This window comes from Pituophis catenifer, unplaced genomic scaffold (genome assembly GCF_029215685.1).
Source record: "Pituophis catenifer annectens isolate HBS135680 unplaced genomic scaffold, rPitCat1.0.hap2 SCAF_9, whole genome shotgun sequence".
NCBI lineage: Eukaryota > Metazoa > Chordata > Lepidosauria > Squamata > Colubridae > Pituophis > Pituophis catenifer.
In genome coordinates this window covers 14,230,613-14,248,108 of record NW_027256889.1, presented here as the reverse complement: position 1 = coordinate 14,248,108, position 17,496 = coordinate 14,230,613, and the positions used below count along the sequence as shown (strand labels likewise).

The window sequence follows — 17,496 nt, the reverse complement described above, 5'->3', positions numbered from 1 at the left end:
ATTTGTAACTAAAGTGCAGATTTTTTTTTTTTTAAAAAACAACTTTTTCCATGTTCCATCTACCCATCCCATTGTCCTTGTGAATCAAATCTCAAGTGTTCTGCCTGTGGATTGCATGTTTGAGCTACAACCTATCCATAATTCAGTGAAAGGTTATGTACTTTGATTTTCAGATACATTACCTGATGGAAAAAAAATCATACAATTCAATATCTGTTTACTTGGTTATTCCATTTCAAGGTATACATTTTTTTACAGGTTATTCTTACCCTGTAAGACTTAGTGACTTGCATAAATTTCTCTTCATTTCTAAATTGGAAATAAGCCCTGCTATAAATGCACGCATTTTCCTTTTCCTGCAGAAATTTAACTAGGTGGACATCCACTGGAGACGTTAACACCCGTTTGCTTTTAGCCATTTTCCTTTAATCATCACTACAATAAACGCAGTGTAGTCGTGGGAATCGTCCTATTAACAATACAACTTGTACAGCAACAAGCAAGACATCTCAGACTGACATGGCCTCTAGACCTACCTAGAGATGCTAAAAATGCCAATTTATAAAACTGGCCCAGCATTGCTCAAAGCTTCAAAATCTCCACCCTTCTCTGCACCTTATAATATAAAGGACAGTGTCTGCGTATTCAAAACTGAAGGAAGCAACTTCTATTCTTTGAATGCAAGATTATTTATTTATTCATTATGGTTGCCCATCTCAATCCAATTCACCTGTAATCAGACACTAGGAACATCTGTCAATCATTACTGCATTATCTTCATATGTTCAGACTGCCTTCAAATTGTGCAGCTCATGAGTGAAATACCGAACCTCGTTTGAGAGGGAATTATATTTCTCTTTTTTCTTTTCTTTTCCTACTGTTACTAGCAGTCCTAGAAGTCCTAGGAAACGCTGCTGCATCCTTTCGGTGGCTCCCAATAAAGATATTATCCAGCTATGGAGTAGGCAATTAAAATTTTTCTGATCGCCTTAGACTTCTTCATATTAAAACAGAATATCTGGCTGTTTTAACAGAAGTCGCCTGTACATGCTTCAAAATGTAGAATTTGTATCCCCTTTCAGAAACTGCAAAAAGTTTGCCCAAGTTACTCTGCCTGCTCCCTAAAGGTTTTTTTTTTTCCTTCTTCATAGTGCGGTTTTGCTTCAAAATCATTTCTATGGAGATTTATTTCAGCAAAGAAAAAGAAAGGGCTCCTGGAACTGTTCGATGGGCCTGCTTCTGACTCTTGATCCCATTTACCCTACGGAGAACACCAGATACCCCCACCTTACTGTGTAAAAGATACTTTTTTTTTATTGTAGTTGGAATTAAGATTTCCCATCTTTTATTTAGTTCATAAATTAGAACTTCTTGGCTAGGATAAACAAGACTTGCCTTAGGATCAATGGGGGTGGGGTGGGGTAGAGGGGAAGGGAGAAGAAATAAAACTAAGTCCCCAAGTTCTAATTTCATCTCAAATAGAAGTGACCACAATCCTCCTCTGCTACACTCTGCTGCTCGACGAGTCCAGGAAGAACCCAAAGCTGTCCTCTGCATCCTTGACTTGAGGATCTGGTGGAGAGAGAGGGACGAGTCCGTTTGCAGCTGCAACTTCCATGCGCTTTTGGCAGGAATCCAAGGCCCACTGGCACACGGCTCGGAGGGAGCATTCTCAGCAACATGGCAATTATGCAGCTTGGAGCTCTGAAGAGACACTGTCCAAAGGCTGCCAATGGCATTCTATCAAGGCATCGTAGAGTTCTTCGCTCTGCTCCATAAACTGCTTGTTGGCTTCACTCACATCCGTCTGGGGCATCGGATCTGCCAATGGAAGGAAGCCTACATGAGTGAATTTTGGAAGACATTTGTGTGAGTGCTGAAATGCAGAAATTCTTTGTGGTTTGGATCATTGTATCTTGATTTAATAAGCTCCAATATCAACCAGAATTTTACCTACACAGGCAAACCTCTTTGAACAATCCACAATTAAACCGGAACCCCAAACATTGGTTCAATGTTTTCTCCAAACTGGGATGAAATCAAAAATGGAGGGTTAAGAAAGATTTCACTGAACAAAGAGACTGTTTGTGTAAATAAAATGCCTGATCATACAGCAACTGGTGAAATAAAGATACAATTGTCAAAACTGGGCAGTTCTCCATGCATTCATCTCAAGCACTTTAACTTAGAAAACGATGGAGAGCTTTTTAATCCTTTTGTGAGAGAACAAAAATCTATAAAACTCTGTTTCTCAAACTTTTGGAATATAGTCTTTAGGAGAGTTACATACATATAGCAATAGCACTTAGACTTATATACCGCTTCATAGTGCTTTACAGCCCTCTCTAAATGGTTTACAGAATCAGCATATTTCCCCCAACAATCTGCGTCCTCGTTTTGCCGACCTCAGAAGGATGGAAGGCCGAGTCAACCTTGAGCAATTCAGGATCGAACTCCTGGCAGCAGGCAGAGTTAACCTGCAATATTGCATTCTAATCACTTCGTCACCATGCCGGGATGACATAGCATATCAAAAACACACTTTTGACCAAATTAAATGTAAAGAAACTGGGGTTTTCTTCCCACTACCAGCTCTATATTTGTAAATGCAAATACTTGCTTGGATTAGCAAATATATTTAATTATAATATATCTAGAGTATTCAATATTTCAATCTTTCCAAAAGCTTTCTGCTGGCCTAGAACTGATTTGGTTTGAATTGCCAAATTAGAAAAGGAAACATAATTTCTACTTCTAACGAGGAATTACAATAAGCAACCTTACCTTCTAATGCATCTTCACCCACTTCTTCATATGTCTGCAATAGTGAGAATTACAAATTATAAAGGAATCAAAAATGGTTTATTTAGAAGCATTGAACACACAGCTTTACAGGACTTACATAGCATAAGGACTGCACCGTTTTGATAATGCCTATAAATCTTTACTCTCACCTGCATGGTATTCTGTGTGTAGCCATATTGTGGGTAGCTGTAGCTGTAACTGCCGGTGTTTTGATCATACCCCCAATGGGCATAGTAGTTCTGATACTGTTGATAGTACTGGTTATAGTTATAGTTGTACATCTGATTGTACTCTACCATCTTCAGCCGATTACTTGGAAAAGAAACAAGAGTGGGAAATGAAGAGAGAGTCAATGACTCTGAGAATTCTGTAACATTTCTGAACAAAATTTAATCTATGACAAAAATCCTAAAATTACACTCATTTCATTCCAAGGCCATCAGATATACTGTATATACTACTAAAAGTCTCTGTGCTTGTAACCTTCAATTGGGTAAAACGGTGCATCGTAAGGCAATTTTTGAATCAAGATATCTCAAATGGGCTAACGTAAAGTTTGTATCCAAAATCCGGGGCTCAGGACTCCAAAGGAAATGAAATTTCAAGGATCTTCAGACCAGTTGTGTTGGTAAAGTTGCGCTCCTTACCAGCTTCTCACAAGCAAAGTCAATGGGGAAGCTGGTAGGAAGTCAGAACTTGCTCCCACTGCTTTTTTGTCCACCTGTGGTCGTTCTGTTTATTTGTTTAGGTAAGGAAACTGAATTGTACAATTCTACACAGATTGTCTAGTAAATCATAACTTCATTCTGCTGAGTAGTGTTTGTGGCCGCTTTATTCACTGCGTCTCATTATCTTAGGAACAGGGAAGCTGTGACACTCCACATGAGCCGAATTATAGCTCGCAGCATCTTCAGCATTAGACCAGGTTGGCTGGCATTGCTTGGGGAGTTTGGTAACACCTGGAGGCCCACAAATTACCTGAATTTCTACTAAGGCTTTTAGTCAACTTATAGGGTGGGTCTCCAAGGAATCCACCCTTAAATCTGAATCTTTTTAGATCGCCTTTTAGGAAGCCATTATGTGGCTTTCAATATAAGGGCACAATCCCAGTGTATGGCCCAAACAAGTGGAACTGCTGAATTAAGCACACCTTCCATCTATACTTACGCTTTTGGTATGGCAACACTCAAACGTATCGGCTTAGAACCAAGGCCGACAGCACCCTGGCACTCTATCAGTGCTCTTTTTTGCTCCAGTTCATCTGAGAATTTCACAAAACCATAGCCTCTGTAAAAACACAGAATAAGCAACAGGAAGGTAAAAGAGGTCAGTTTGCACGATGTCTATGGAGATTGTCAATCATGTAGGTCATGGTAAATTTGCACCTTCTAAGAAGTCCTAGCTGTTGTGGTCCGCCGGCGGCCTGTGGAGCTGGCAACAGAATTGGACAGTGAGGAGGCTGAGGAAGAACATGGGCCAGTCCTGGAGTCTGGGGAAGGCTCGGACGAGGGCTCTGCGTCAGAGGCAGAGAGGGGGCCAGGACCATCTGGGAGTTATGTGCTGCCTCTGGAGCCTCCAGAGTCGGACATCAGCAAGGCAGAGGAACCAGGGGGAGCCTGTTCCCAGTCCGTGCATGTGCAGCGCTGCCAGAAGGCAAGAACAGTTAAAACAAAAGGGACGACGGGAGTAGGGCTTGGGAGATGATTGGCCCCTCCCATAAGACATAAAGGAGGAGCAAAGGCATGTGAGTCTTTGCAGGAAGCAACTTTGTTCATGCTGGTCGGTTTAAATTCTGAAGCTCCGTTTTGACTCTGTACTCCGTGTGGCCTTGCAAAGCTAATTGCCAATTAGGTCTTTGGCAGCGTGTCAAGGGAGATAAAGGTGGGTGCTTATCAGCCTTATCACGAAGGACTGCGGCAGACTTCTGTCGGACTCTTTACCAACTCTTTGTGATCCATTAGGGGCTATGAATGAACAATAATTCACAGCCATTGAAATAAAAGAGGGTTTTTGGGACTAATCCGTGTGCTTTTTACTGTCTCAGGAAGCCTAGGTCAGAACACTAGCAGAACTTTCTGAAGTGCTGTTGACTCGTTTGCCACCTCATTTTACTGAACCTCCTCAAAAAAATAAAAAATTGTGGTGCTTAATTTAGTAGGCTTAAGTCATTAAGAGTATAAAGGGGAATATATGATCCCATGAGGCCAGGGGCAAGGTCCCCAGAGATCTTCAAAACATGTTTTCAACTTATACCTGATATAACAGAGAGGGGGATCACATTGGTTACATTAAAATTCAATGACATTTAAAATGTAGTTTTGTCTTGGCTTTTCCTAGTACTTTTTGGAATGTAATTTTCTCATCTAGTCTTGACCTACAAGAACAGTAGGTTTTCATCACTACAAATTTTCAGGATTACTGTCTTCTAGAAGGCTTAACTTCCTTTTATAAAGGCTGACGAGATTCCCTTTATGAGAAATGGGCATGCAAGCGTTCTGTTAGTCCAAACCAGAGAAGCATGGCTGGCTCAGGAATTCTGGGAGTTGAAGTCCACAAGTCATAAAAAGGGCCACCTCCACACACACCGAGCCCCCTCCCCCCGGGTCTAAACCAAAGATGGGGGAACCAGGATCTCTGCTCCATTCGGCATTCGTTTCCTTTACGTAAACATAGGCCTTTACTCCATGGAAATGTTGTAAAAACTATGCTATACAGGTAGTCCTTGGCTTACAACCACAATTGAGCCCAAAACTTCCACTGATAAATAAGACAGTTGTTAAATGAATCATGTCCGTTTTCCAACCTTTTTGCCATGGTCGTTAAGTGAAATCACTACAGTTGTTAAGTGAATCATGTGGTCATTAAGCAACTCTGGCTTCCTCCATTGACTTTGCATGTCAGAAATTCCCTAGGAAGGTTGCAAATGACAATCCCAGGACCACAGGATGCTGCAACCATTGTAAATACATACTAGTTGCCAAGCACCCAAAATTTGATCACATGACTGTGGGGATGCTGCAACAGTCATCAGTTAAGTACTGGTTATAAGTCACTTTTTTTTCAGTGTGGTTGTAACCTTGATCATTAAACAAATGGTTGTTAAGTCAAGGACTACCTATACTAAGAACAGATACACGAAAGAACATATGTGGGACTTAAGCTAGCTGCAAATCATCATTTTTTTTAACAACCCCATAATCCCTTGCGGGGTAGAGTCTGGGCAACTGAATGGAGCTGAGTGCTTATTGGCCGGATGCCCTTCCTGTCACCAATGCGGAGTTACATTCAGCATTGAATATACTCAAAGTGCCCAGAGAGAGAAATATCTGCCTCTACGTAGGATTGAACTCACAGCCTCCTGATTGTGAGATGAGAGTTCCACCTCTAGGCCACTACACCACTCACTTAAGCTAGCTGCAAATGTTCTGAATAAAAATAGTTTGCACATTGGAATGGATGCTGGCAGGTTACTTTAACTCTGCTGGGCCACTGCAATGAATAAGCCCTCATCACACACAGTTCAGAGAGACATCTTCCATAATAAAGAATATAAAAATTAAAAGATAATAGTTTACACTGGACAGATAAACTACAGAGGCATCAACACTTGTACACATCTATTTTACCTCCATCCCCTGAATTAGCATCTTAATATCAACTACAGAACAGTGTAGAATTCCAGCACCGCTGTAAATTCAGTGCAGCTAAATCTTTTCAGATTTCTCTTAACCGACACATAGAAAGAAGGAGCATCTTCACACCAGGACAGCTTTGCTTCATCCCTTGCAAAACAGGAGCAAATAAAGCAAAAACACATTTTGGAGAAACTTACTTGGAAACGCCCGTCTGATCCACGACCACTTTTCCACCCCGACATGATGGGTATACTTTTACAAAAAATTCATATATCATCCCGTCATCTACATCAGGGGAAAGATCCCCAACAAACAGGGAATATTCTGGGCTGTGGGGAAAAAAATAAGAGAAAGAATAGGAATTGTCCAAAGGCAGCTGTCAACAAAACTCAAAATTAGCATCTGTGAATTATTTTTAGGAGATCAGCCAGGAATATTCAAATTGTGTGTGTGTGTATGTGTGTGCGTGTGCACACAATGCGCCTGTATTGAATTGAAAACCAGTGGTGGCATTTTTTGCAGAATGATTGCAGAGCTTCGATATATCCTAGCCCTAAAATGGCAGCTGTGAGGTATATAACCAGTTAAAAGACTGAGAAAGCTTTAATATTTAATCATATTTAATACCACACCGTCTAGGTTTATTATAGCCACCTCCCTTCAAAACCTGCTCGGAGACATTCTTGGAAATAAAGGTGATGCTGGAGGCTGGTGTGTTTTGCTTCGCTGGAGGTTAGTTCCTACCATCCTTTTTTAAAGAGAATTTTATCTGGTAAGCCCAGAGTTACTGAGTTTAGTTAAGAAGGAGAAAATGGTGCCTTCTGTAGTTAAAACAGGGAACTACAGGGAAGGGAAGACTAAAACATGAATTAAAACCTATTTAATTCATAATTTGTGCCATAAACACAGCGTGAAGCTTCATTTCCTTCTTTTTCCAAGAAAACCAATGACAGTTGTAACCTGTAATTGTGTTCAGTCTAGGCAAAACTTTTAAGTCAGTGTTTCGCAACCTCAACAAATTTAACGTGTGTGGACTTTAATTTCCAGAATTCCCCAGCCAGCGTTTTGCTTGCTGGAGAATTCTGGGAGTTAAAGTCCATACATCTTAAAGTTGCCAACGTCAAGAAACACTGCTTTAAGCAACTGTTTAATTTTATTTTACATTCTCCTGTCTCTTGAAATCTCTAAATACCTATTCAGAAATATATATAAGGGGAAAGGGCTACATTTATTTAGACGTTTGGATGAAAAACATGCTGAAAAGTTATTTTTTTTAAGGCAAATACCTCCCCCGAACAAATGAATACCTTTTAGAGTTTTTAGTGTAAGTGTAAGTTGGAACTGTCCCCATGAGGTATTAAGCAGCTTTGCACCATCTGCTCTCCTGTGATAAGCAGAACTGCAACCATCTTTCATTGATATGCCACAAGTTCCTACCTTCTTATGTTTTATTATAGAAAGTTTCACTATGTCCTCTATCTTGGTTAACCTCTGAACATTAAATGATAATAGTTTTAATAACAAGATGTGGAAGCTATCTTTGTGTTCCTAAGCATTTCACTGAATGGCAGTCATTAATAATACCAGAAGAAACCATGAACAGGGCTCCAAATGCTTTTACAGTTAATAGAAACAGTCTCAAAGTTTATTACTGTTTCCACCATTCCAACCCCACCCAAATATAATCTAGGGCAGGGCGTCTCCAACCTTGGCAAGTTTAAGACTTATGGATTTCAACTCCCAGAATTCCTCAGCCAGCGAAGCTGGGAGTTGAAGTCCACAAGTCTTAAACTTGCCAAGGTTGGAGACCCCTGATCTAGGGCACTACTTCTCAACCTTAGCAACTTTAATATGTGTGGACTTTGACTTCCAGAATTCCCCCATCAGCATTTTCCCCATTTGGAAAAATCCATTCAATTTCCTAGAGAAATGAAATGGCTTTGGCATAGCATTGCTTTTCGATGGACTAAAACGTACATGAACTAAGGGCCCAGTTCTTTAGAAGTCAGGCTGTGGCGCCATTGAAGCTTAATAGTTTGCAGAGTTTGAAATGTGTTACAATCCTGCTTGCTGCATTATCCAAGAAAGTGATTGCTGAGGCTATCAGTTAATGAGTAAAATGCATCCACAGTAACCACTGCATTGGATAACAGCAGAGTTAGCAACATGAGCTGGAAAAACATGTAGTACAACTGCCAGGGAATTTTCATCCATTAGCACAATGCCGCTGCTTGGGACACTTGTATGAGAATTACCCTTCAGGATTTTCTTAGGAAAAAATAAGCTGAACATCACACTGGTGCCTACATAAAAGATAAGAACATGGAAATACTTCTCTTAGAGTTTAGCTTACCTATTATCAGGCTGCTTCCCATATGTGGCATAATTTAATTTAAAGCGCTTTGTCTGAAATACAAAGTAAAGATGCAAAACACATTTTAAACATGACAGTTCAAGGGAAATAACAATTAGAGAGTTTTACGTGAGTTTTGCTACACAGTAATTTGGTTTAGCTCTTTCTGATCTACTCATGTGAGTAGAACAGAAAGCTCACGCAGATGGAATACTGAAATATTTTTGTACAGACTTTAGCTGGGATAAGCACCTTCCCTTACTATTCTGATTATTTAGTGGACCCAACCACATACCATTTTGTGCAGCACAAATGCTGTGCTAGAAACCAGGAGACTGCAAGTTCTAGTCTCATTTTAGGCATAAAAACCTGCTAGGTAACTTTGAGTCAATCACTAGGACCCTGTGAGTTCTACTTCCACCTTAGGTATGAATGCTGGCTAAGTGATTTTGGGCCACTTATCAGGAGATTCTTAATCGTATTTAGGCATGAAAGCCACTTTGAGTTGACCAATACACATAAAAGGTAGGATAAAATATATATTTATATCTTGCCTTTATTATTTTTATATATAACTCAAATAGTTCAAGGCGGGGAATATACCAAATACCCCTTCCTCCCTCTCTTTTCCCCACAACTCTGGGAGGCAGATTGGACTGAGAAAAATATGATTTAGAAATCCCAACGACTTAAATGGGGCTTCTTCACAAGTAGGTTTAGGACTTCAGAGTGGCTTTTCAGATGAGCTTCTTTACTTACAGGGGTGGCACCAGGAAGGGGCTTCCCGTTGATTTTATGTAAACATTTCTCTGCTGTGGCCAGATCAGCAAATTCTACAAAGCAATAGCCTGCTGGAATCCTGGAAGGAGAGAAATAGGTCATTCATTGCCTGTGTTTGTGCCTGTCAGTGAAAAATGTTGTGGAGAATAATGCTACCAATGTTTACTAGCCACAATAGCTATATATTACCTCCGGTGTCAAGGCAGTACGCCTCTCAAATCCCAGTTGCTGGAAAACACTAGCAGGAGGGCGCTATTGCTCTCATGTCCTGCTTATGAGTTTCCCAGAGGTATCCCCTTGGCCATTGTGGGAACAGAATGCTGGGCTAGATAGGCCTTTGGTCTGATCCAGCATAATTCTTCTTATGTTCTGCTTTACTGCAAAGTGAGAGATCAGGACTTGGCAATCATATCTCAAACAACGTGTCAAATTATGTTCTGCAACAGAGGCCATAGAGATGGCGACCAGGATGACAGCTTTTCCAGTAGTGGCAACCTGTTTACAGAGTGATGTTCTCAAGACAAATTAAGGCGGCATTCATAAAGATACCAGATTGAAATTACATGCACTTGAAAAAGGAATCATTCACAATCTGTCTCTTGATTGCTTTTAACAATTTTGGCAGAAAAGTTTTGGGGATGCTCCCATTCTTAGAAAGGACTAGGAGAGGGAGCTGCGATCAATCAGTGAAAGAAGACTGATCTAATGGACTGACTCTGGATAAGCATCGCATCTTGTCCCTGTGGCAAACTAGATAGGGTTAATTAACAGGAGCTCACTTTATAAGATGCCCCAAAGTCACAACATGGCTTGTTTAATTTTAGCCTAGTGTGGGGTAGGAACCATAATATACCATAGTTTATGCATCACATAGCAGTTACAATATTAGTGGCTTATTCGATAAAGCCTGGTTAAATTGTGGTCCACTAGCACAGGAATTAAAGCAGTATCCAAGTCACACAATCTATAAATGGGTTGAAAATAGCCTTCCCACCAAAATATATGTACATCAATAGCCACTACATGAAAAACAAACAATCTATTCTGAATATGCACATCGACAGCCAATAAATTAAAAAAACCAAGCAAATAACCCCATCAGTCTATTCTGAATATACACATTAACAGCCAAGAAATAAAAAAACAATCAATACCCTGTCAATCTATTCCGAATTATCTTCACACTCAGGACTAGTTGTCCCATAGTAGCAAAAGCTCTTGAAATGAAGTTCTCATCCATATAGGGCTCCAGCTAAAGAGAGAAAGAGAGACAGAAAAATAAGACAAGGGTAACATAATTCAGCAACAAGAAGAATAATATAATTAAGTGCCATTTAAGAGATGCTGCTTGACTCTTCTCGCCTGCAGGAAGCTGTCTAAAGTGATCCAGGAATACACCTGTTATTAGAACAAGCTTCCTGAAATGATGTTGCCAACTCTTTGAAGAAAGGGAAAAGGAGGCTGCAGTAGTTTTCTCATTTCCATGCTGTCAAAACTCGGCTCCAAGCAAATCAAATCAAATATAGTGGAATGATGGAAGAGCCAAGAGATCTGCACGGTCCCCTACTTTGTTAAACAGGAAAACATTTCAATGATAGTTAAACCATCCACAACAGAGATACATTTTTCTGCCTTCGTGTATTGTCTTCTAAAAAAAATATCTAAAAGCAAGGAAATCGTGTAACCTGGCTCTGTTCCAATCCACCAGTACTACGAACTGAAATTAAAATTTAGCATGTATTACTGAATTAAAATCCTTCTTCCTTTGTTGATCTCTCGTTCTTTCCTTCCCCTTTTGCATCTCTATTTGAAACGGAACATTTCAGATACACAAAGGTTACTCAAAAGTTAAGAGAGCCACAGGTGGAGGAGACTACAAACAGGAATAGGATAGCACTCTATGCATTTGATGGAAATTGACAGAGGGAAATTTGATCAATGTGTAGATTTTCTAAGGGTTGTCCAGGAGTTTTTGGTATGGCACCCAGTATACCGATTGCATTGGGACCACTGTGGTCTATTATTACTATTTAAATTTATTATGGCAGAGAGCCAGATAGCGGTTAAGGTATCAGGCTAGAAACCAGAAGACACGACCACTGGGCAGCTGGGTGACCTTGGGCCAGTCGCTTTTTTTCAGCCCCAGCAAGGAGGCAATGGCAAACCACTTCTGAAATACCTTGCCAAGGAAACTGCACAGCATTCTCCAAGAGTCAACGCTGACTTGAAGACACACATAAATATCTCAGTACAAAGTAGAATAGCAAGAGTTGGAAGGACCTCGGAGGTCTTCTACTCCAACCCTCTGCTGAAGCAAGGAGACTCTCTACCATTCCGGACAAGTGGCTGTCCAGTCTCTTCTCAAAAGCCTCTAGTAATATGCCGACTCTGTACTTAGTTTACTTTACTGTCATTGCACATGGCACAAGGAAATTAAATGTCGTCTCCAGTGTACATTTTAAGTATAAAAATAAAAACACAAACATACGTCCTTTACATCCTATATAATTGAAAATGGGGAGGGGGGGCGCGGAGAAAATTGATATTGCTGTCAGGTTTCGAGGTCGTCTCAAATAAATTGCATTTCAAACAAAGTCTTTGAAGGAAAACTCCTATTTATTAAGCTGCATTTACTCTAGTGCTGACAATTGCATTATACCGAGTAGAATTCAGTATTGTTATTGCCCTGGGATAGAAGCTGTTTTTCAGCCTATTTGTCCTTGTTTTTAATGATCCTGTACCAGTCTGCCAGATGGTAATAGTTCAAAAAAAAAAAAAAAGGGGGGGGGGTGCCCAGGATGATTAAGAATGTTTTGAACTTTCTGTAAAACCCCTTAAGAGGGGCTTGTAAAGCCCTGTGAAGCGGTATGGATACAAGTCTAAAATCCTATTGCTGTTGTGCTCACCCCTTTCCAGAAGACTCTGGCCTTACAACATCCCCCCCACCCCCAAAAAAACCCCCTCAAAAGTAAAGACCAGGAAGCAGGACAAAGCAACCCAGCCACTGGGAGCCATTAAAATCCGACCCTCTCCCCCCCCACATCACCCACCCCCGGTCTGGGAGCAGAGCCAGGACTTTGGGGGGGGTCTTTAAGCCCCCTCCCCCAAGCAAGAGGGGCGCCATACGGATCTCGGGGGGGGGCTTCTAATTCCTTCTCAAGAACCAGCCACCCAGCGAGGGGGGAACTCCAGGCCCTTCGCCACTGCGGAGGGCAGCGGGGACCCCCTCCTCAGCTTCATCCTCCCCCACCCACCCCCACCTCAAGGGGGTTTCCTCCTCGCCTATCCAGAAAGCCCCCTCGACGACCTGGCGGCACACCCCCTCGGCTCCCGCCCGCCCCGTGAGGTGAGGACCGGGCAGCGACCCCTCAGCCCCAAACTCTCCCTGCACGAGGGGGCTTAGCCAGCTAGACCCCCCCTCCGCCGCCGCGCCCCCTCCTCCCCCCGACAGCCCCTCCCCCCACCGCCGCCACTACTACTCACGTCTCCCATCCACAGGCTGGCGGCCATGCTGCTCTCGCCGCTCCAGGGCGCCCGGGCCGAGGGGCGGGCGACGGGGAAGCCTGCCCCGCTCAACCCCGCCGCCGCCGCCGCCGCTTCACCGCGCTTCCGCGGCCCCCGCCTCGCTTTTTTTTCTCCCTCGGCGCGAGCTTTCTCCTCCCCCCCCCTTCCCCTCCCGCGCGTCTCGGCGAGAGGCGGAAGAAGGCCGGAGCGGCGACAGGGCACCCTTGTCCACAGCGGCCCCTGCCGTCGCGGAGGAGTCCCTGCAACGTCCCGGTCCTTCTCCTCCGGAGACGGGTTCAGTTCTGGCACTGTCCTGCCTTCTTGGCCGGCGTTGAGGATTCGGTTGGGGGCCCGTCGTTCGAGGCTGGGGGACCCGTCGAGCTGGGAAAAGGGCTCGGTCGGTGGCCGGGTTAAAGGCGTTAAGGGAATTCCCTGAAGTCTGGTTGACTTCATGAAAGCTTTTCTTCATGGTGGGTTCCCAGGGTAAGTAAATAGAGTAGAGTAGAGTAGAGTAGAGTAGAGTAGAATAGAATAGAATAGAATAGAATAGAATAGAATAGAATAGAATAGAATAGAATAGAATAGAATAGAATAGAATAGAATAGAATTCTTTATTGGCCAAGTGTGATTGTATACACAAGGAATTTGTCTTTGGTGTATATGCTCTCAGTGTACATAAAAGAAAAGATACGTTCGTCAAGAATCATAAGGTACAACACTTAATGATAGTCATAGAGAACAAATAAGCAATCAGGAAACAATATCAATACAAATCTTAAGGATACCAGCAACAAGGTTACAGTCATACAGTCATAAGTGGGAGGAGATGGGTGATAGGAACGATGAGAAGATTAATAGTAGTGCAGACTTAATAACTAGTTTGACAGTGTTATGGGAATTCTTTGTGTAGCAGAGTGATGGCGTTTGGGAAAAAACTGTTCTTGTGTCTAGTTGTTCTGGTGTGCAGTGCTCTATAGTGGTGTTTTGAGGGTAGGAGTTGAAACAGTTTATGTCCAGGGGTCTGTAGATATTTTCACAGCCCTCTTTTTGACTCATGCAGTATACAGGTCCTCAATGGAAGGCAGGTTGGTAGTAATTGTTTTTTCTGCAGTTCTAATTATCCTCTGAAGTCTGTGTCTGCCTTGTTGGGTTGCAGAACCAAACCAGACAGTTATAGAGGTGCAGATGATAGACTCAATAATTCCTTTGTAGAACTGGATCAGCAGCCCCTTGGGCAGTTTGAGCTTTCTGAATTGGCGCAGAAAGAACAAAAGAATGCTTATAGTATTTGAGTTTGGCTAGTTTAGAGAAAAGAAGGACTACTAGAGGAGACCTGATAGCAGTATATTCCAGTATTTGAGGGGCTGCCACCAAAAGGAGGAGGTCAGCTTTTTTTCCAAATCAGTTGAAGGCAGGACAAGAAACAACAGATGGGAACTGATCAAGGAGAGAAGCAACCTGGAATTAAAGAGAAACTTTCTAACAGTGAGAACAATTAACCAGTGGAACAGAAGTTGTGGGTGTTTCATCACTGGAAGCTTTTAAGAAGAGACTGGACAGCCACTTATCTGAAATTGTATAGAGCAGGGGTGGGTTCTACTTACCTTTATTATTGGTTCGCAATGGGATCGCATAGGGTAGGTTCTTCCAGGCTACATGAAGGGATGTGCAGACACATTCAGAACCCTGACACATTCCTTTTCTCTCTCTCTCTCTATAAAGGTAATCCTTGATTTACAACCGCAATTGAGCCCAATCTTTCTGTTGCTAAGCAACATGGTTTTTAAATGAGTTACGCCCCATTTTAGCAACTCTTTTTCGGAAGAGTTCCTAAGCAAATCCCTGCAGTTGTTAAGTGGATCATAGGTCATTATTTATTTTATTTATTTTATTGAATTTGTATACCGCCCTACTCCCGAAGGACTCAGGGCAGTGAACAGCCATAGAATAAAACATATAAATACAAAATTTAAAATAGACTAAAACGAATTAAATAATTTGGCTGAACAAATTTAAAACCCCAATAATTTAAAACCAATTTTAAAATTTCCGTTTAAAAAGGGGAAAGACTTAGGTCAGGCCGGCTTGATGAAATAGGAAAGTCTTGAGCGCGCGACGGAAGGTACGCAGATCCAGGATCCTCCGTATCTCCAGGGGGAGCTCGTTCCAGATAGTAGGTGCCCCCACAGAGAAGGCTCTCCCCCTGGGGGCCGCCAGTCGACATTGTTTGGCCGACGGCACCCGGAGGAGCCCCTCTCTATGGGAGCGTTCTGGTCGTTGGGAAGCTATTGGTGGTAGCAGGCGGTCCCGTAAATAACCAGGTCCTAAGCCATGGAGCGCTCTAAAGGTGATAACCAAAACCTTGAAGCGCACTCGGAAGACCACTGGGAGCCAGTGCAGCTTGCGCAGGAGAGGTGTTACATGGGAGCGCCACGTCGCTCCCGTCACCACCCACGCAGCCCCATGTAGAGAGCGTTACAATAGTCCCAGGGGGAAATCTGGCTTCCCCCATTGACTGCTTGTTGGAAGCCAGCTGGGAAGATCACAAATGGTAATGTCAGGGTATGAAAGAGTTAATAGCTGTAAGCTGATGGGAAGCTGTAAGCCGGAAGCTGATGCAACAGAATGAGGCAGCAGAGTTACTGCCACTTTAAGGAACTGGGTCAGAAGCTGCCTATATAAAGTAAGCCATTAGAGGGCGTTCCTCCTCAAGCCTTCTCCTCAAGCCTTCTCATCCTGCATTATACTTCTTGTTCTCTCGGTGTGTATTATTGCTCCTCCATGTATCTGTAGCTGTAAAGGTATTGAATCACATATATGTTTGTATAGTTCACTGTATATATCTAAAAAGCTCTGTGTGCTGTGTACTGTGTTATAGCTCCTGGCTGTATCTAATAATGCTACTTATGCTGCCTAAACTCTGACAGGTAAGCTTCGGAGATGCAACTGTCATCAACGCATGCCAGTTGCTAAATGCCCAAATTTTGGCCACGTGACCATGATCTGTGCTGCAATGGCTATAAGTGTGAAAATCAGTCACGAGTCACTTTTTTTTCCAGCACACTGTAACTCTGAACGGTCACTAAACGAATGGTTGTAAATCAAGGACCGCCTGTAGTCACACCACTTTTAATTTCTCTCACTCTCTTCTCGTTTCAATGTCCTTTTTTCTTTCATCCAAGCTGCCAGTTCTGGAGAGCAGAGAGATATCCAGGCAGTTGCAAAGAGTCCAAACTAACTTGAAAGCATGTGCACGCACGCACGCGCACCCAGAGGTGGGTTTCACATACAGTTACCACTGGTTCGGCCAGCACCAGAAATGTGAGTGTGCATGCGCCATCCACACGTGCGTGCGGCATCACAAAACACAGCAATTCGCTCATGTGCACCATCCACACATGGGTGCAATGTCAAACATGGCAATTTGCTCGCGCGTACCGTCCATGCATGCGTGCGGCATCAAAAACACAGCGATATAGGACGGGATTGCGCCCAGGTGGGTGGGCGTGGGCCAGTGGTGAAATCCAAATTTCTTTACTACCGGTTCTGTTGGCATGGCTTGGTGGGCATGGTGTGGCTTGGCGGGCGTAGCTTGGTGGGTATGGCAGGGGAAGGATACTGCAAAATCTCCATTCCCTCCCCACTCTGGGGCCAGCCAGAAGTGGTATTTGCCGGTTCTCCAAACAACTCAAAATTTCCGCTACCGGTTCTCCAGAACCTGTCAGAACCTGCTGGATTTCACCCCTGGTGCGGGCCCACCCGCAGGTCGCTACTACCGGTTCGTCCGAATCGGTCAGAACTGGCTGAATACCACCTCTCTCTCTCTCACACACACACACATACATCTATTTTACAGCCCTGGATTTTCTGGTGGATTGCCATCCAAGAATTGATCAATTCTGATCCCTGTTAGCTTTTTCAGACCAGCCGATATGCTGTTGCCTAACCACCGTATGTAGTATCCTGGCAAATAAATGGGAAAGAAATGGTAGTGACAGATTTTATTTTCCTGGGCTCCAAGATCACCGCAGTTGGGGACTGCAGCCAAGAAATTAAAAGACGCTTGCTCCTGGGGAGGAAAGCTATGGTGAATCTAGACAGCATTCTAAAAAGCAGAGACATCACCCTGCCAACAAAAGGGCGTATAATCAAGGCTATGGTTTTGCCAGTTGCAATGGATGGCTGTGAAAGTTGGACCATAAGAAAGGCTGAGCGCCAAAGAATGGAGGCCTTTGAACTCTGGTGCTGGAGAAGACTCCTGCGAGTCCCTTGGACTGCAAGGCGATCAAACTGGTCAGTCCTAGAGGAGATCAACCCTGACTGCTCTTTAGAAGGCCAGATCCTGAAGATGAAACTCAAATACTTGGCCACCTAATGAGAAGGAAAGACTCACTGGAGAAGAGCCTAATGCTGAGAAAG

General features: G+C 43.1%; 1 protein-coding gene across 2 annotated transcripts; it reads right to left on the bottom strand.

Annotated features, from left to right (window-relative positions):
* Window positions 1-200: 200 nt before the first annotated feature.
* TRNAU1AP (tRNA selenocysteine 1 associated protein 1) lies at window positions 201-13,236 on the bottom strand. 2 transcript variants are annotated; one of them, XM_070949641.1, is made up of 9 exons: window positions 13,057-13,236; window positions 10,728-10,825; window positions 9,553-9,652; window positions 8,794-8,846; window positions 6,638-6,769; window positions 3,973-4,092; window positions 2,955-3,117; window positions 2,785-2,818; window positions 201-1,839 (listed from the first exon to the last, which is right to left on the bottom strand). In XM_070949641.1, exons 1-9 carry the CDS (start codon window positions 13,081-13,083, stop codon window positions 1,688-1,690), a joined length of 879 nt encoding a protein of 292 aa, XP_070805742.1. In that variant the 5' UTR covers window positions 13,084-13,236; the 3' UTR covers window positions 201-1,687. The 2 variants fall into 2 exon arrangements, with proteins under 2 accessions (XP_070805742.1, XP_070805743.1); XM_070949642.1 differs by having other exon boundaries at window positions 201-1,821; window positions 13,057-13,235.
* Between the last annotated feature and the right edge of the window lie 4,260 nt (window positions 13,237-17,496).